This window comes from Phascolarctos cinereus, unplaced genomic scaffold (genome assembly GCF_003287225.1).
Source record: "Phascolarctos cinereus isolate Bilbo 61053 unplaced genomic scaffold, phaCin_HiC Scaffold_5;HRSCAF=322, whole genome shotgun sequence".
Taxonomy (NCBI): Eukaryota; Metazoa; Chordata; class Mammalia; order Diprotodontia; family Phascolarctidae; genus Phascolarctos; species Phascolarctos cinereus.
The window spans coordinates 443,999,946-444,017,308 of record NW_027555958.1 but is presented as its reverse complement, the minus strand read 5'-3'; the positions used below and the strand labels follow the sequence as shown (position 1 = coordinate 444,017,308).

At 40.8% G+C, this 17,363-nt stretch overlaps 1 protein-coding gene across 1 annotated transcript in view; it reads right to left on the bottom strand.

Moving 5' to 3' along the window:
- Positions 1 to 9,856: 9,856 nt before the first annotated feature.
- The window catches only part of BRDT (bromodomain testis associated), a 43,555-nt gene continuing 36,048 nt past the window's right edge, over positions 9,857 to 17,363 (bottom strand). The window contains exons 15-21 of the mRNA XM_020975479.2: position 17,120; positions 16,429 to 16,532; positions 15,307 to 15,430; positions 15,104 to 15,195; positions 13,326 to 13,528; positions 11,682 to 11,838; positions 9,857 to 10,392 (exon numbers count right to left, since the gene is read on the bottom strand). Of these exons, the coding sequence (XP_020831138.1) occupies positions 10,324 to 10,392; positions 11,682 to 11,838; positions 13,326 to 13,528; positions 15,104 to 15,195; positions 15,307 to 15,430; positions 16,429 to 16,532; position 17,120 (750 nt within the window). The 3' untranslated portion in view covers positions 9,857 to 10,323. The remainder of the gene's footprint in view (positions 10,393 to 11,681; positions 11,839 to 13,325; positions 13,529 to 15,103; positions 15,196 to 15,306; positions 15,431 to 16,428; positions 16,533 to 17,119; positions 17,121 to 17,363) is intronic.

The window sequence follows — 17,363 nt, the reverse complement described above, 5'->3', positions numbered from 1 at the left end:
TCCAATAGCATTTTAAGGTGTGTGAAGCCTCATCTTCACAGCAACCTTCTGAGGTAGTACAAGTATTATTATTTCCATTTCACACACAAAGAAACAAGTTCAGAAAGTTATTTCCCACCTACTAAGAGACAAAGCCAGGACTCAAAGACAAGCTCTTAACTCCAAGTTAAGTGGTCTTTCTCCTATCAACATTTATTTCAGCAATTCCGTTTCTGATGTTCAATGTTGAGTCCAAACTAGAGATAAAGTCCTGTAGATGGTGAGTTCCTCCAGCTTCTCTTGCTTACAGAGGATATTGTGTTGATTGCATCAAATCCTGGACTACTGCAGAGCCTCTTGAATGAGAACTATAACTATTCAAGAGTTTAGACTAACTATCTACACAGGAAAAACGAAGCAGATGAGGAATATTTATTGTCCAGATAGTGATAAGAAATTGGATGGACAACCCGTAGAGCTGTTCCATCAGTATAAGCTTCTTAGACAATGGATGTTGAATTGGATCCAAAACTGAATGGGGAAAAAAGTGAATTGAATTTCCTTTGGAGAAAATGTGGTATTTAGAAGGACCCTAAGCTTCTGTGGAAGGACCTCTTCTAGCCATGGGCAAATTGTCTACTGTTTCATCTCATAGATAACTAAACAAAAAGCTCTAAGAGAATGTTAGGAGCTGGAGACTAGCACAGTTGAACCCAATTAAATAAAAAAAAATGTAGGTCAGGAACAAACTTTGGTACCTCTGTTCTTTGTGTGAGATAGAAGATCATTTATTCAGGGGAGGGTTTCTCAAAAGCTCATCCAAGAGAGTAAAAACCAGGCTCCTGCCTCTGAGAATTGGTTTCAACGTCAAGCAAGGGATGAGTTAGAGTCTTACCTTGACTTCCTTTTCTCCTTCCTTTACCCCCTCAACCAATCAAGTGCTCCAAAAAAAATTCATAAAACAGCATGTGGAATTAGTAGGTAACTCCTTGTTTTCCACCAGTCCCCACCTGGGCCCCCTGAAAAGTGGGGGAGCATCCTTAACACAAATATTCTACAAAAGGGGAAACATGGAAAGCACCTTTGGAGAGGATGCTGCGCCACCACAATCTGGACATTGATTTGGAGTGCCATAATATCCCTCCTAGGGCTAGTCAGCTGCAAAGAATGTTCTTTACTCAATCTCCTTTGGACACATGAAATCTTATTCACCAGTTTTCTCTTTTCCTTCTATCACATAAGTACTCATTTGGAAAGAGAAGCTTTTGAATATCCAAATGGAAGAGTTGAAATGGGTGGGGAAAGCTAATCAAGTCTCATTGCAAAACTCACGCAAACAAATCGCCCTCATTCAGATCGTTAAGGTGAGTGGCCCCCATTCAGCATCTCCGTGAAACAAGTGCCCGTCTTTCTAACATCAGTGTGTGGTCAGCAGTTGGGTGGCTGAAATTCATAGAATACCAGGTTTCTAAAGAATTGAAGTTGTCAGTAATTGACCAAAGTGTGAAATGACCATAAGTAGGTTGCAAAATGTTACCAGTGAGGAATGATGCAGAAGAAGCAGTGTAAACAGTAGTATTAAGGGAGATTTATGCCCAAAAAAGGAGATAGGCTAGTCATATAATAATAGCAAAGGATAAATATGTTCCCACTGGAATGCATACAGTATCAAAGATCTATCTTCCCTATAATCCAATTTTATTAAGTAGATGCCATGTGGAGAATTTTTAAGTGGGGAGAACCAGAAGCCAGGGAAGGCTAGCTTTGAAAGCTACATTTTAATCTTAGTATATACTGAAAGAAAGTCAGGTAGTGCATAACAGAAATTTACAATTTTATGTACAATTCTCTTTTTCTACTGAGAGGCTAACGACTTTGCGCAATTCTGCCTCACCCAAATCCAATTCATGCTGAAGTCAGGACATCACCCCAAGACGTCATCGGTCCTCTTCGAAAACAAAGGACAAATAACAATGACTGTAGATACGCAAATGACTGCTCTATTTAGTACTTAAGTTAAAAATTAAAATTAAAATTAATTTAAAAAAGAATTGATGTGAGAACAAGGACACAGGTAGCACAAGAATGGGTAGGGATAGATGAGTTGCAATCTGCATTCTTTGAGGGAAAACGCACATCAGTGAGACCACAGACCCATCAACATATTAAAAAAGGCAGGATGTAGCCAGATTACAGAAGAACTGGAAAGACAAGCTAAGTTAATTTAGTCAATCAATAAACATTTACTAAGCACCTATGTGCCAGGCACTACCCTAAGCTCTGGGTATACAAGGAAAGGCAAAGCACAGTCTTAGCTCTCAAGGAGTTCATAATTTAATGGGTGAGGCAACATAAATACCCCTAGGTACAAATGAGCTACATACAGGATAAATTGGAAATAATCAACAGGAGGAAGTCACCAGAATTGACAGGAATTGAGAAAAGCTTCCTGTAGATGATGAGATTTTAGCTGGTACCTAAAGGAAGTCAGAGAGGCCAAGAGCTGAAGCTGAGGTGGGAGGACATTACTGGGACAGGAGACAGGTAAAATGCCCAGCTTGGGGATGGAGTTCCTTGTTCAGGGAATAGTAAAGAAATCAGTGACATTGGTTCACAGAGTACAATATTGGCATGGGCATAGGGGATGGCATAACATGTGAAAAAACTGAAGAGGTAGGGAGAGCCAGGTTATGAAGGGCTCTGTGCAGCAAACAGAGGGTTTTAAATTTTGTTCTGGAAGTGAACGGGAGTTGCTGGAGTTTAAGGAGGGGTGGAGGATGATGTGGTCAGACCTGTACTTTAGGAAGATCACTTTGACAGCTGAATGGAGGATGGATTGGAGTGGGTCTAGACTTGTGGAGGGAGACCAACTGACAGGCTATTCCAATAATCTAGGCATGAGGTGATGCCAAAAGAGATAAGGGGGCATATGTGAGAGGTGTTAGGAAGACAAAATCAACAAGCTTTGGTAATAGATTGGCTATGGGAGGCGAAACATAGTAAGAAGTTGAAGATAATACCTAAATTGTGAACCTGGGTGACTGGGAGGATGGTGGTACCCTTAATAGTAATAAGGAAGTCTGGAAGGGAGGGAAAGATATTGAGTTCAGTTTTGGACACACTGAATTTAAGATCTAACAGGCAACACTATAGATGCAACACTGAAGGTCAGTAGAGAGGTTAGGGCTGGATAAGTAGATTTGAAAATCATCAGCATAGAGATAATCACTGAATCCACAGGAGCTGATGAGATCACTCAGTGAAATAGTATGGGGGGGGGGAAAGAGGTACCAGGATAGAGCCCCATGAAAAACCTACAGTTCTGCCAACCTAGATGAGGATCCAGCAAAGGAGAGGGAAGTGGTCCAATAGGTAGGAAAGAATGTGAGTAATCCACTGTCCTGAAAACATAGAAGAGAGTATGGAGGAGAAGGTGACTGAGTTTAGCTACAGAGAAGTAAAGAAGGATAAGGACAGGCTATTCCACTTGGCAATTAAGAGATCATTAGACTTCGTTCAGTAGAAAATGGAGTTCATTTTTTTAGTCGAAATGATTATCAAACAGGAATTTAAGTCTAGCACCTGAGAACTTTTCACTTACGGATTCCCTAGAAAAGCTACCTGTTTTAAAGCACTGTGGTCAGGAACCACCAAAACCTTGGCTCACAACCCTTCACGTAAGTGTTGACTTTCTGAAAGTATGGATTGTTGTTTTTTTCTTTTTTTTAAAGTAGCCTAGTGTTTGATAAACCCCAATGATCCCAGCTATTGGGGTAAGATTATTTGCTAAAAATTGCTGGGAAAACTGGAAAGGCAAAAACTAGATATAGATCAATATCTGACAAGACAGTCCAAATGGGTACATGACATAAAGGATGATGTGTTAGAAGATCATGGGAAAAAATTTACCTGCCAGCTCTATGGACAGAGGAAGAGTTCATGACCATCTAGAGAGGGACACTCACAAGACGCTAAATGGACATTTTTGAATACAAAAAAAATGTAAGTTTTTGCACAAACAAAATCAATTCAGCTAAATTATAAGAGAAACAGTTAAAGGGGAAAAAATCTTTGAGGTAAGTTTCTCTAATAAAGGGCTCATTTTTAAGATATGTAGGGAACAGAATCAAATTTACAAGAATAAGAGCCATTTTCCAGTTGATAAATGGTCAAAGTATATAACTAGGGAATTTTCAGATGAAGAAATCCAAGCTTTTGGTAGGCATGTGAAAGAAGTTCCATAAATCATTTATAATTAGAGAAATGCAAATTAAAACAACTCTGAGGTACCACCTATCCGATTTGGCAAAATTGCCCCCAAAAAGTAGAATGACAAATGTTGGAGGGGCTGTGAGAAAAAAGGTGCATTAGTGTACTGTTGGAGAAACCATAGACTGGTCCAGCCCTTCTGGAAATCAATTTCGAACCAAGCTCCAGAAATTGTTAAATTATGCATATCTTTTGACCCAGTTATAACAATATTAGGTCTATACACCAAAGACATCAAAGAAAGAAGGAAAGGACCCATATATATGTACACACACATCAACTTTTTGTGGTGACAAAGAATTGGAAACTGAGGGGGATCCTCATCAATTGGGGAATGGCTAAAAAGTTATAGTACCTAAATGTTATGGAATACTATTGTGCTGTAAGAAATTATAAAGGAGGGGCATCGAGGTGGCACAGTGGATAGAGCACCAGCCCTGAGTTCAAATCCGACCTCAGAACAAACTTAACACTTAACTAGCTGTGTGACCCCGGGCAAGTCACTTAATCCCAACAGCCTAAAAAAAAAATTATAAAGGGACTGGTTTCAAGGAAAACTGGTTAAAATTTGTATGAACTGATGCATAGTGGAGTGAACATAGGATAACAATTTATACAGCCACATTACTGTGAAGTCAGACAACTTTGAAGGACTTTAGAATTTTGATCAATCAGTGCCAACCACGATTTCACATTTCAGTGTTGGAATACGCTGCCCACTTCCTGACAGATTAGGGCGTCAGATTGCAGATTAAGATTTGGCCAATGGGGGAATTTATTTTGCTTGACAGTACTTCTTGTAACAGAGGCTTTATTGCTTTCTTTCTCATTGGGGAGTGGGAGGGAGAAAAGACAGATTTCCACCAACTGAAAAAATTTTTAAATTACAAAATTGACAACAAAAAAAGAATTTTTCTACATGCAATTCACTGAGAAGGGATTTTATGAAACTGTGAATTTCTATTCTAAACATCTTTTTAAAAAGTATATGTTAAACTTAACTGTATTGCCAAGACTGCCCTGCTTCTTTGACCCTTGGTTTCTTTTATGTATATTTCATTGATGCATTTTTCCCCCCCCAAATCACTATCACTCCCCTTCTGGCATTCTCTCCACCCACAATTGAAGTCTTTCCTTGAAATAGAGAAGTAGAATCAAACAAAACAAATTCAGTCTTTTTCTGAAAACGCATGTCTCATTCTGCTCCTACATTCCATCCATAAGCCAAGGTGGCAAGCATGCATGCTTCATTATGGGTCTTCTGGAATTGTGGTTCATCGTTGAGTTGATCCAGGGGTGGAGGGCTAGGTAGTACAGTGGACAGAGCATTTGACCTGGGAGTCTGGAAGATCTGAGTTCAAATCCAGCCTCAGATACCTACTGTGTGGCCCTGGCAAGTTAATTAACCCCTATTTGCCCCAGTTCGTTTGTAAAATGGGGACACACAGAGAAGGAAATGGCAAACCACTCCAGTATCTTTGCCAAAGAAATCTCATGGACAAAGTCCACAGGGGTCACAGACACCACTGAATAACAAAAAACAATTGATCAGAGTTCTTAAGTCTTCCAAAGTTGTGCTCCTTGCAATATTGTAGTTATCATACACAACCTGTTCTTTGTTATTTCATCCAGTATCTGTTCATGGCTTCTCAGCTTTCTCTAAACCCAAACCCATCTAATATTTCTTATGAGCAATATCCCATTAGGTTCACATGCTGTTATTCAATCATTCTTCAACCGATGAGCACCCACTCTGTTTCCAGTGCTTTCCTCCCTCTCTCCACACACACACACACACACACACACACACACACACTGTATTAAACACCTACCATACACTAGCCTTTGTGTTAAGCATCTCATTTGATCCCCTCCACAATTCTGGGAGATGTAGGCATTATCACATCCATTTCATAGTTGAGGAAACTGAGACAGAGGTTAAGCGACTCGCTCAGGGTTACATCACTAGTAAGTGTCTGAGGCCTCATTTGACCTTGGGTCTTCCAGATTCCAGACCTCCTGCTCTACCCACTTTACCACCTAGTGGTGGTAATTTTAGCTGGGTAAAAGGAAATGACAATTGACTTTAGGGATTGAAAAACCTACATTCCATCCCCCTCACCCTATTTCCAACAATTTTTTTTAAAATGTAAAAACATGTATAATTAGGCAAAACAAATTTCTGCATTGGTCACATCCAAATGGCACGTGCACACACACACACTCTGCACTCGAGCCTTTCCCCATTAGGAAGTGGAGAGCATATTTAGCAGGAACCTCCTGGAATCCTGGTTAGCTCTTGAGTTTATCAGAATTCTTAAGTCAAAGTGCTCGTAATCGTCACTGTGAATTGTTCTCCTGGCTGTTTGCTTCAACCTGCATTAGCCCATACAAGTTGTCTCAGGTTTCCCTGAAACCAAGCCCTTAATCATTTTGTTCAGGATAATGCACCAGGTACCATTCAGTGCTGGCAACTCCCCCCACCCCCATTCCTTCCTTCTTTGTACAGACTTCTATTTCCATGCGGATTGAGACAATTTTTCCTAACCTTCCTTGCTCTTCCAATACCCCTTCCCTTTCCCTTAGTATAGTTCTCTTCATCCTTCTAAGCTCAAGACTTAACAGAACCACTCCCAGGCCTTCTAATTCGACTCCCTCCAGGACTCTCTGACACAATGATAGGATTGGCTTCTATTTGGTCTATTTCAATTTTCAGGGAGTTTTGCTGCTTGGGCCAGTTTTAGGGAGTTCTGAATACATTGATTACTAGTTCAGGTAAGGACAAAATGCAAAGCGTTTTATGAATCTGTTAACTTGAGTGCCTCAGGCATCTTAATTAGATCCTCACATCCACCCTGACCACAAGGGTACAGAAATACAGGACATTTGGAAGTTGGAATGCTGCACCCAAAAAAGGGCTTTGGAGATCACCTAGTACAACTCCTTCCCATTAGGAAAGTAATATGGTACTGACTTTTAAAAAAAATTTTCCACTGTATCCTCAAAAGCCACCCCCCCATATAGTTTTCTCCCCTCAAAGAACACTCATTTTCCTACGAGCTCACGGGGGAAGATTATTCTTCTCATAACTGGGTGGACAGCTTTCAGAGGAAGTCTGTTCTTAAAGAAAGTCCACCTTCCTCCTCTCCAGTTTCCCATAGATTGGAATTTTTCTAATATAACTGCTGTCAGAGTAGTACAGTACAAACACGGAGGGCTATTTTTATATTAATAATTGCTTCTGTAGGTTCCATGATCCAAGGGAAACAAAACATCTTTATTATTCTATTGGTCATGAGCATCTCCATGACACACTAGGTCACCAACTGGAGCAGTCTACCCTGGCCTTAACTGATGTAAGTTGGTTCTTGTTTCCCTTAGATTAGAACCTGGGCATCAAGAAAAAAAATGCAACACTCCCCCTGCCCCCCAAAACTCTCCCCTACCCAGATGAGGGTAATATTTGAGTAATATTACCCATCTATTTGAAAACTGATCAGTAACAATGATGTGCTCTCCTAGGACCTGGAACCTAGTTGGTGTTTAATATTTGTTAACAGTTGACTTGATAATCTGGAGAAAGAGCACAATATTGGAAGGTCCCCACATAATCTCAGTCTCCCCATCACATTTCATCATAATTTGTATATCAAGACATAGTAATCAATTGGAGTTGTGATTATAAAACATGTAAAGATGAAGCAGACCGTCAAGGTTGTATTAACATCTGGGGTGCGTGTATATAGATAATTATATACAATAACAAAGGAACCTTGTGTTTTTGAAATGAGTATTTGAATTCTTGAATTCAATGTTTATTGTTCATTAAGACCAAAACTTTGAATGTACTTTCAAAATTAGGTCAACAGAAAAACTCCTTGCTCATTTATGCATAGCTTTTTAGGAACATGTCTGAGGGATGGCATACTTCACACATTTTACAACCAGGATGCTACTGATGATCATGCCAATTTTTTTTTTTGGCTCTGTAGAACTAGGTGTAGTGCTCTGCACAGGCACCACTCCTAATAATGTTAACACCTTTACTCTTGTGTTCCGCATTTGTATTGACTAAATTGTGACTCCATTACACAAAGGAAAGCTGTTGAAGTGATCATAGGCTCTTCATAACATACCAATCCTTTATTAAAAGCCACGGTGACATCTTGGCTTTGTCATGTACCTGTGGAGGTGACCCTGGGTTCTTGAAAGCTATGTGAGGAGACTATAAACGCTGGTACAACAGACCAAGCTAACAACACTTTGAGTGTAGGTTATCGTTTAAATGAAAACCAGCCTAGTGAAATGTGGATAGGCTTATGACCAGATAATAGTTCCTCATGGACCACTGACCCTCAAGAATTCTGGGGAAGGAGTAACCAGAATAAGAACATCACAGATTCTTGTAATGTATTGAAGCAGTGTGTACTGATAGAGGTATAGAGATGTATCTATGCTTAATAATTATTAGGAAATGGCAGTAAACATAGAGTGGTTATAAAGTCTTTATACAACTTTAAACTTTAGTAACTTCAGATATACACGATAGAAGTACACTGGTGAACATAAAGGTAAATTCTCCAAGCAATTTATGAAGTAGTGTTAACTGTGAGTTAACTTTTATTTTTCTTACTTGTGGATTATTTTACATATTAGTGTTGACTGCAGGTTACTTTCATGCAATTAATTTTTTAAAAGCTAAGTCATTAAATCATTGAGTAGAAACTAAAACAGTGGCCTGAAAAAATGTGTCCAGTTATACTGAAGGCTAAAAAGCCAAGCTGTATGGTTCCAATCCTTACATTTCAGCTTCTATCGTGGATATCTCAAGTTATTAAATTTTAAAGGTATACAAGAACTTTCTACCTGGTATTTAGATAAAAGAACAAAACTAGAGAGTTTAGAGTTTTTAATGTTAGATGATAGGAATAACACCTAATATTTCTATAGTGCTTACTATGTGCCAGGCACTGTGCTAAGTGCTTTATTGATCTAATCTCATTAGATCACTAGATGATTAGACATGTCATTCAAATTTCAGAATGAAAAATGGGGAGGCAGAAGCACTACCAAAGTTTTGCTGTGCGGGCAACCCAGGGTCTTCTGGACTATCAGCATGACAAAAGCAGGCTGACTTAACTCCCTCTCACTTTTAGAAAATAATTAGGATAAAATAAACTCTTAAAATGTTCTGTCTGAAAAAGCCATCAAGTATGCTAGAGTCCAGATGGTCCATCTTGAAGCGCTACGGGGTTGGCTACAAAGTTGAGAACACACGTCTGAGCCAGGCCCAAGGGTGTCATATGGAGGCTCCCAATGAGCATTTATTTACTACTGAGGTATTTACAAAAGACTTCAAAAGGAAGTGTTTTGTTCAAGCTTAAAGCACTAAGACCACAAAGCCCAAAAAGAAGTGTTCACACTTTAGGACAGGGGTGGGGAACCTGGCTTAGAGACCACGTGTGGCCCTCTACCTCAAGTGCAGCCCTTTTACTGGATCCAAACTTCACAGAACAAAGCCCCTTAAGAAAAGGATTTACTCTGTAAAACTTGGACTCAGTCAAAAGGCCGCACCCAAGGACCTAGAAGATCACATGTGGCCTCCAGGCTTCAGGTTCCCAGCCCTGGTTTAGGAGAATGCCTCACATTCTCCCAACTGATGCAATTTATCTGTTAAGGTAAGTGCTCATTTTCAAAGGCAAATAAATGGTTGATTTAAAAAAAGGTAAAAATTAGAAAGAAACACTAAAGTCTCGAATATTTCTACATAGGCCTCCTAATATTTCACAAGACTATTCAATAAACACCCACAATTAGGCAATTAGGATTACAAAATTATGAAATTCCTTGGAAATATAGCTTATATAAAAAACACTGGCTATATAAAACAAACCAGATGTTAAAGAAAATAGTTCAAAATTTTAGTCACCACGAATCAGAACCCAATATAACTGACAAGCGGGGGTGAAACGCCTGCTTTCACCCCCCACACTGGGATTTATGTTAAAGTTGCCTCCCTTTATGTCCAGAGCTTCATCGAATGAACCAACAACCAACTAATTCAGAGTGTCAAACTTAATCAAGGTTCTCCTCAAAGGTCATCATGATGTCGCTTTGCAGATTCATATCGATGGTGCTGGCCATCTGTGGAAAAAGGAAGAGAAATGAAACAGATGTTGAGAACTAGCATGCAAGTAGTCATTTTAGCACAAGAAAATTTTAATCCATTCCGAGATAACTGTCATAAAACTTTCGTCCTTTCCGTTTTACCAGGAGCAATTTATTAGTGCAACCTTCCTTTTCTGAGCAGTTAAGATACTAGATTAAATTTTTACTCGCCTTTGCACATAGGAAGAAAACACTGTTACTTTTAACAAAATGTGCTTTTTTTTTTTTTGCTGTTCAAATGGGTTTTATAAAGATCAGATGCTTGTTCTGTAAAGAAGCTCCTGAGGTAAGCAGGAAATCACAAGGAAGCATCTGGTAGATGAGGATTCCTCTAGCCACGTGAAGACAATGGTTGAGCTTAGAACAGTGCAGGTGGCACGTAAGCATTGCCCTGTATAACTGAGTATGGTTATTAAAATCACCCAAGTAATGCAGAGATAAGACTTTCCAACATTTGAAGGAGGATCAAATCTTCAAGTCTGAAAACATCCACCTCAAATATCCAGAGCCACAATACTCTCTAAATAGTCAAGAAAACAGCTGATAGACAGTGAAGACGATACCCAGAATGAGGTGACATGGACTTGGGGATCTCACTGGCTGGCAGTGACTACAAGCCGGAAAGCTCCAAGAGAGAATAAAGCCGCCTTGGCAGGAGAAGGGACCTGTCCTGGATTAGGCACGTGCTCCAATCTAGTCTGGAGACTCCTGACCTCCCCCATTCCCCTAAAACGTCCCTTTTTGAGGATCACCCAGTGCTCCCCGAGGTCCAATGAAAAGCCCTTCTTCCAGGTGGCGTGCCCCACAAATGCCTGAGTGTGACCACTCTTGAGTCTTCTCTAGTACACCAAATGTTCTGGATACCTCGGCTGATCTTCATGTTATTAAACTATAAAACCTTCTGTTGAAGCAGAAGGGTAGCTATCCCCCTGGCCCCCAACAACCCTCTGTGGAGCATCTGCACCGCCACTTTCACTTTGGGTACGCTGGCACACTGCCTGAGAGACCTCGGTCAAACAACCAAAGCAAACGCACTGAAACGTGGTTCTGCCAGAAATGAGACCCGGGGAAGATAAAGAAGAAAACGGATACAGTGAGGGAAGCTGGAAAGGCAGAGCACGGCGAACACGTTTTCATACCCACACAGACGACTCAGCCATTCCAACACAGCAAAGCAAGGTGGGAGCCAGAGGAAGGCAGGGAGAGCAGTAACTTAGGGTCTCCAACAGAAGCCCAGGGACAGTGGGCTGCGAAGGTTTACTTACGGCTTCCCTCCTCCTGCGCTCTTGCTCTCTCTTTCTTGCCAAATTCCGATCTTTGATGAGCCAACAATCTTCCTGAACTTCCAATGGCGCCTGAGGGGGCTTTTGTGTTTCAGGATAACATTCATCTTGAATTTTATTTGCATTCTTGTCAAAATCCCTTTAAAAACCACAGTTTTGTTTCATCAGAAAATATTAAAAGCTTTGCAAGGGCCTTACTGCCTGGCTAATATATTTAAAGCCTATAAAAGAGCTACTAATGGGGCAGCTAGGTGGTGGAGTGGATAGAGCACCAGGAGGACTCGAGTTCAAATCTGGCCTCAGACATATAGCACTCACTAGCTGTGTGACTCTGGGCAAGTCACTTAACCCCAAGTGCCTCATAAACAAACAAAAAAAAAGGTCTACTAAGCTGTGTTACTTTAAGACATAAGGTATTATTTTGCAAACTCAACACTGCAAAACCACAGTGATTTTTATTAAAAAAAAAAAGTGTGTGTGTATGTGTACCCACAACTCCACTGTATTCTATTCTTCAGAAAAAGCTATGAGAGCTTGAGAACAAAAGCATGTGGAACAGTGGTTCCCAAATAAGACCCATGTGTCCTCCTTACAGTAGCGACGTGAAGGCTCTAAGTGTTGGCGTTAAATCCACCACTGCAGACACACAATGGACACAAGGGGAGACTAACGCCTCAAAAAAAGGGGGGCTCTCGATTCCATCAAAGTACCAATTCCAAATGAGAAACACTAGGTCAAAATGACGAGACATCCGTAAAGGGCTAAAAATATGAGTTATTCAGAATTCTGAGGACAGTACACGTGCCTATGAATCACCGAGCCAAACTGGCCCCTGTGCTATTATTAACCGAGCTGACATTCCAACTCTGTGCCTTGGCACAAGCCCCTGACCTCCTTAAGACTGAATTCAGATGACCCTCTTGTTGTCAGCATTCTCCCCATCCTCATTCAGAAACATCTCTGGTTCCCCCACATACATCTATGCTCCGTAACAGCTGAGGCTCTGATGTACTATCTTCATATGCCCAGCACCTAGCCTTGCACACATCGTGCACACTTGTTCAGACGTGTCCACCTCTTTGTGACTCCCATTTGGGGTTTTCTCAGCAAAGATACTGCAGTGGTTTGCCAGTTCCTTCTCCAGCTCATTTTACAGATGAGAAAACTGAGGCAAACAGGGGTAAGTGACTTGCCCCACCCAGCTAGTAAGTCTCTGAGGCCACATTTGAACATGGATCTTCCTGACTCCAAGCTGGGCACTCCACGCACTATGGAGCCACCTACCTGCCCTGCCCAGCACAGAGTAGGCAATTAATGTTCAACTGAGAAAGAAATCTGATCCATTCCAAGTTATAACTTTTGGGGGGGGCAATTTGCCCAGGGTCACCCAGCTAGTTAAGTGTTATGGTCTCAGGCCGGATTTGAACCAGGTCCTCCTGAATCCGGGGCCAGTGCTCTATCCACTGTGCCCCCTAGCTACCCCCAAGGTTATTACTTTTGAAGAGCCCTCATATGATTAAAATACAGGGTATCTGTTCAGACTATAACGTGAATAAAAAGGCTGAAGCAAAGCCTATCGGGTACATTTCAAACCACTGCCCTAACTTAATCTCATGAGTCTCATACGTCTGCTCTGGGCGGCTTTCTGATTCCTCTGGCTTCTGATCCAGCGGCTTCCTCATCAGCTCCTGTGTTCGGGTCTGCACTTCCTTTTCTATGGCTGCTTTTCTGAACTGCCCAAAGACACCATCTGACGATTTTGGTAGCACTGTACTTGTGACTGTTTTGCCCAAATTTGTCCAACAGTCCACATTCCTGATCTTTATATCCTAAAAGAAATATTTAATTGTTAATACACCCAAGATGAGAAAGAAAGGCATTCACTGGAGGAAAAAAAAAAAACAATCTTTGCATCCTGTATCTCAAGGTAAGGGTCGGACAGCTTAGATGTATGATCAACAGAAACATTTACAGACACTTTCCCCCTTAATAGATACAGTCCTCAAAAGAAATGCCAGTTCCCACAACAAAAGAGACTATTCCACATCACAATAAAAGAAGAAGAGCTCAGTCAATAAAAATGCCCACCAATCTCCATTTCCTGCTTCTCAGTGATATTTAGGACAAATATTTACATTTCCAATTTGGAACAGTTTTCACTCAGGTAGAAGTTTGATTGAAGAATCAGACAGATTAAAAGAAGAGTTCATTTTTAAAAACTTGTTACATATCGAGGTTATGGATTGTTGGGTTTTGTTTGTGGGTGTGGGTGAGGGTGAAGGGGATGGGAATAGAGGACAAGGTTTAGACTAGACCCCCTATGTCTGGGTACGGGAGTCCCCAGGGAGGAAGCCCCCTCAGGCAATTCGGATCACACCCTCCTTGCCTAAGGCTCTGACCAATTAGACAGTGGCAGGATATGAACCAGAGTCAGCAGGTCAGGATTAAATTCGCTAACATTAGTAAAAAATGTTGGATTCTACTGTTCAAAGTAACTCAATCGACTTCACTTTGCTGTGTGCACAGTCACTTAGCTGTATCAGATTTGCACATCGAGTGGCTCATGTTTCTTTCCTTCCTAAGAACTAACTCTACATCATAAAAGTCCTTGCTGGGTTAGTCAACATGATAAACAGCTCGTTAGGTCAAGTAAGAAGTAGAGAAGGGCCTATGTGGTCAATCAGTAGCCAACAAATATTGGAGGAATGCCACCATGCTGTTATAAACAACTGTTCTAAACCCCCGATCATCTGGTAGCATGAAATGAGGTTAAGTACCACAAAGCATGTGCGGGGGAGCCTGAGGGGGGACCTGGGTGTGAATTCTGCTGCTGCTGCTGGCGCTCTGGAACTCTGGACAAGACACTTCCCCTCAGCTGTAAAAAGAGGGGGCTGGAGAACTTTCCAACTCTAAGCCCTAGGACATCTGACTGTTGGGTCAAGTTCAGCTAACAGCAGCATTGCCTGAAGAAAACAACTTTAAGGATAAGGTTAAATGGAAGAATCAAATGGATCGGGGCTATGTTTTCAAAGAAAATAGTAGGATTAAGTGCTAGGAACCGCTAATGCAAAGCAGTGGGGAAAATACAACAGTATACAAATGTTATCTTCACATTCATATTTCATGAAATGTATTTCATACACAAAAGCTGCATTATTGTGAAATCTAAAAACAGCATAACTGATAGGCAAATTTAGGAAAAACCAGGTAACCAGAAATGCATAAGACCTGTTAAAGGCACTTCAAATAGTTAAGACGTTTGAGGCCGAGTACACACATGACCAAACAGAAAATGTCCACAGAAAGCTCTCAAAGACAACCTCACTATCCTTTGGACATTTAATATGTAGTCCCTGTATAAACTTCCCCCAAAAGAAGAGCCAAACAGAAATAGATACTCTTACCTTCTTCACAGGAGTGGGAAGTTCAGGCTCTAGCACACCCGTGCCCTTGCTGGTAGGATGCAGTATGTTAGTGATGGGCTGTCCGGGCTTCCCTACAAAAAACGCAAAGGTAGGTTTCAGATTTGGACATGGTGGCACTGCAGAACAAACACTTAATTTGGAGTCGGAGGACCCAGGCTCAAATCATGGCTATTCACACTCACTTTCCACTTTTTTCACAGGCTTAGAGTCAATTCCTTCCCACATCGTATTTAGAAGGGGGGCTGATTTTCCAGCACTTGCTACAGACATGGCCTTATCTTTTTTGTCACCACTTAATGAAGTATTCTGGGGGAAAAAAAACATACCCCAAGGTAGTTCAGTGATGTTCTGAATCAAACAACTGGATCATACTAGACTGTGGAACTCGGTCACAACTCAGTTTCTCAAATCATTTTCATTATTCAAAGATTTTTTAAAAAAACAAACACCCTCAGCTCTGATAGGAAATAATGTTGTGTGGTGCCAGTCTCTCCCAGTAAATGCTTTTACTGTCTTTTAATTTCAGTATCTAATTTTAGGTTCCAGTTTAATCCCAAATTTCACAATTATATTCAATGGAACTGAAGACCGTGACTGATCACATCAGCATAGTGTATGAAATTATGGCTCTGCTAGCAGCTAGCTAGTCAAGACTACTAAGTGAGTACACAGATATACCAAATACTTTTGTTATACTTTCAGAAATGAGGGTGATAAAACACAGATGAAACAAAAAGAGTGGGTCTTGAATTTAAAACCTAGGCAGCCTTGGGCAAGCCACTTTACAAAGGCCTGGGCATTCTAGTGCAAAACCAGGCGCTGGACTAAACCTTGAAGGTGAAGTCTTCCATTTCTAAACCTGTGATCTTACTACACAATGTTAACATCTTTTTTTTAAAGGCAGCCTATTAAAATCCTACAACAAAACGCCTATTTTAATTTTCAAAAGAGCAAAGAGTAGAGCAGTCTTAGAAATCATCTCCCCCTGCCCTCCTCTTGCAGGTGAGGATCAGAGATAAGCCAAAGGCTGCCCAGATGGCCTAGAAGCCCGGCCTCGGGATCCCACTCTTGGGTGCTTCCCATCAGGCCCCACCCACTGTCTGTCCTTCTGAGAAATAATATTTAGAAAGACAACTCATGATCCTAAATGTAGCCAAGTGGAACTACAATTACTCATTTCTACAGACTTTCTGGTCCATTCAAAGCCAACTCAAAGATCAATCTGACAAAATGGATTAGACAGACACTTTTAGAACCAGTCTTCTGAAAGTCCAAGCCCTACTTGGTACAGTAAAAAGAGTTACCTCTGAAACAATGAGAATGGGATTGATGGGCTCAAAAGTGAGGACATTCGGGGCATTCTGCAGCACAGAAGTAACATCTCCCAGGGACACAATTTCAGGAAGACCTAAAAATTGAGAATAATGTTAGTACCACACATAGGAATAAAAGACCTTTCCCCCTAATTGATCGCAATACTAAACACATGCACGTGAAATAACAGAGCATCTAAAAAATTCTTTGATGAAAAGTTAAATCAGTTTACAGGGACAAACAGACAATAAAACTATCAAAGCAGGGTACCTCACTTTACCCCCTCTCAGACCTGGATAAGTGAACAACAACAAAACCTCTGGAGAATATGGGATAGGAATAAAGAGGGCGTGGCACCTGAACAAAAACTGTCCGTGTATGAAGGGCATAAAACCTCACAAACAAAAGCAGACAAGTTAAAAATATTAAATACATCTTTTAAAGACCACAATTAACTGGAGATTAAATTGTTTAATCATTCAGTCATGTCTGATTCTTCATGACCCATTTGGGGTTTTCTTGGCAGATACTGGCTTGCCATTTCCTTTTCCATCTCATTTTATAGGTGAAAAGCTGAGGCAAACAGGGTTAGGTGACGTGCCCAGGGTCACACATCTAGTAAGTGTCTGAGGCCAGATCTGAACTCACGAAGATGAGCCTTCTTAAATTTAGGCCCAGCACTCTATCCACAGGGCCACCTGTAACTTAATGCTAAAGAATGGATGGGTTAAAGAACAAATCAAAGCAGCAATTTCAGTAACGAAAATGACAATAATCAGACAATATACCAAATTTTTTGTAATGCAGCCAAAGAGGTACTTAAGGGAAAATTTATCTCTCTAAATGTTTTATCAGAGTGAAAAAAGAGAGAGATCAACAAATTGGATATGACACTAAAAAAAAAAATTAAAACCCAGCAAATTAA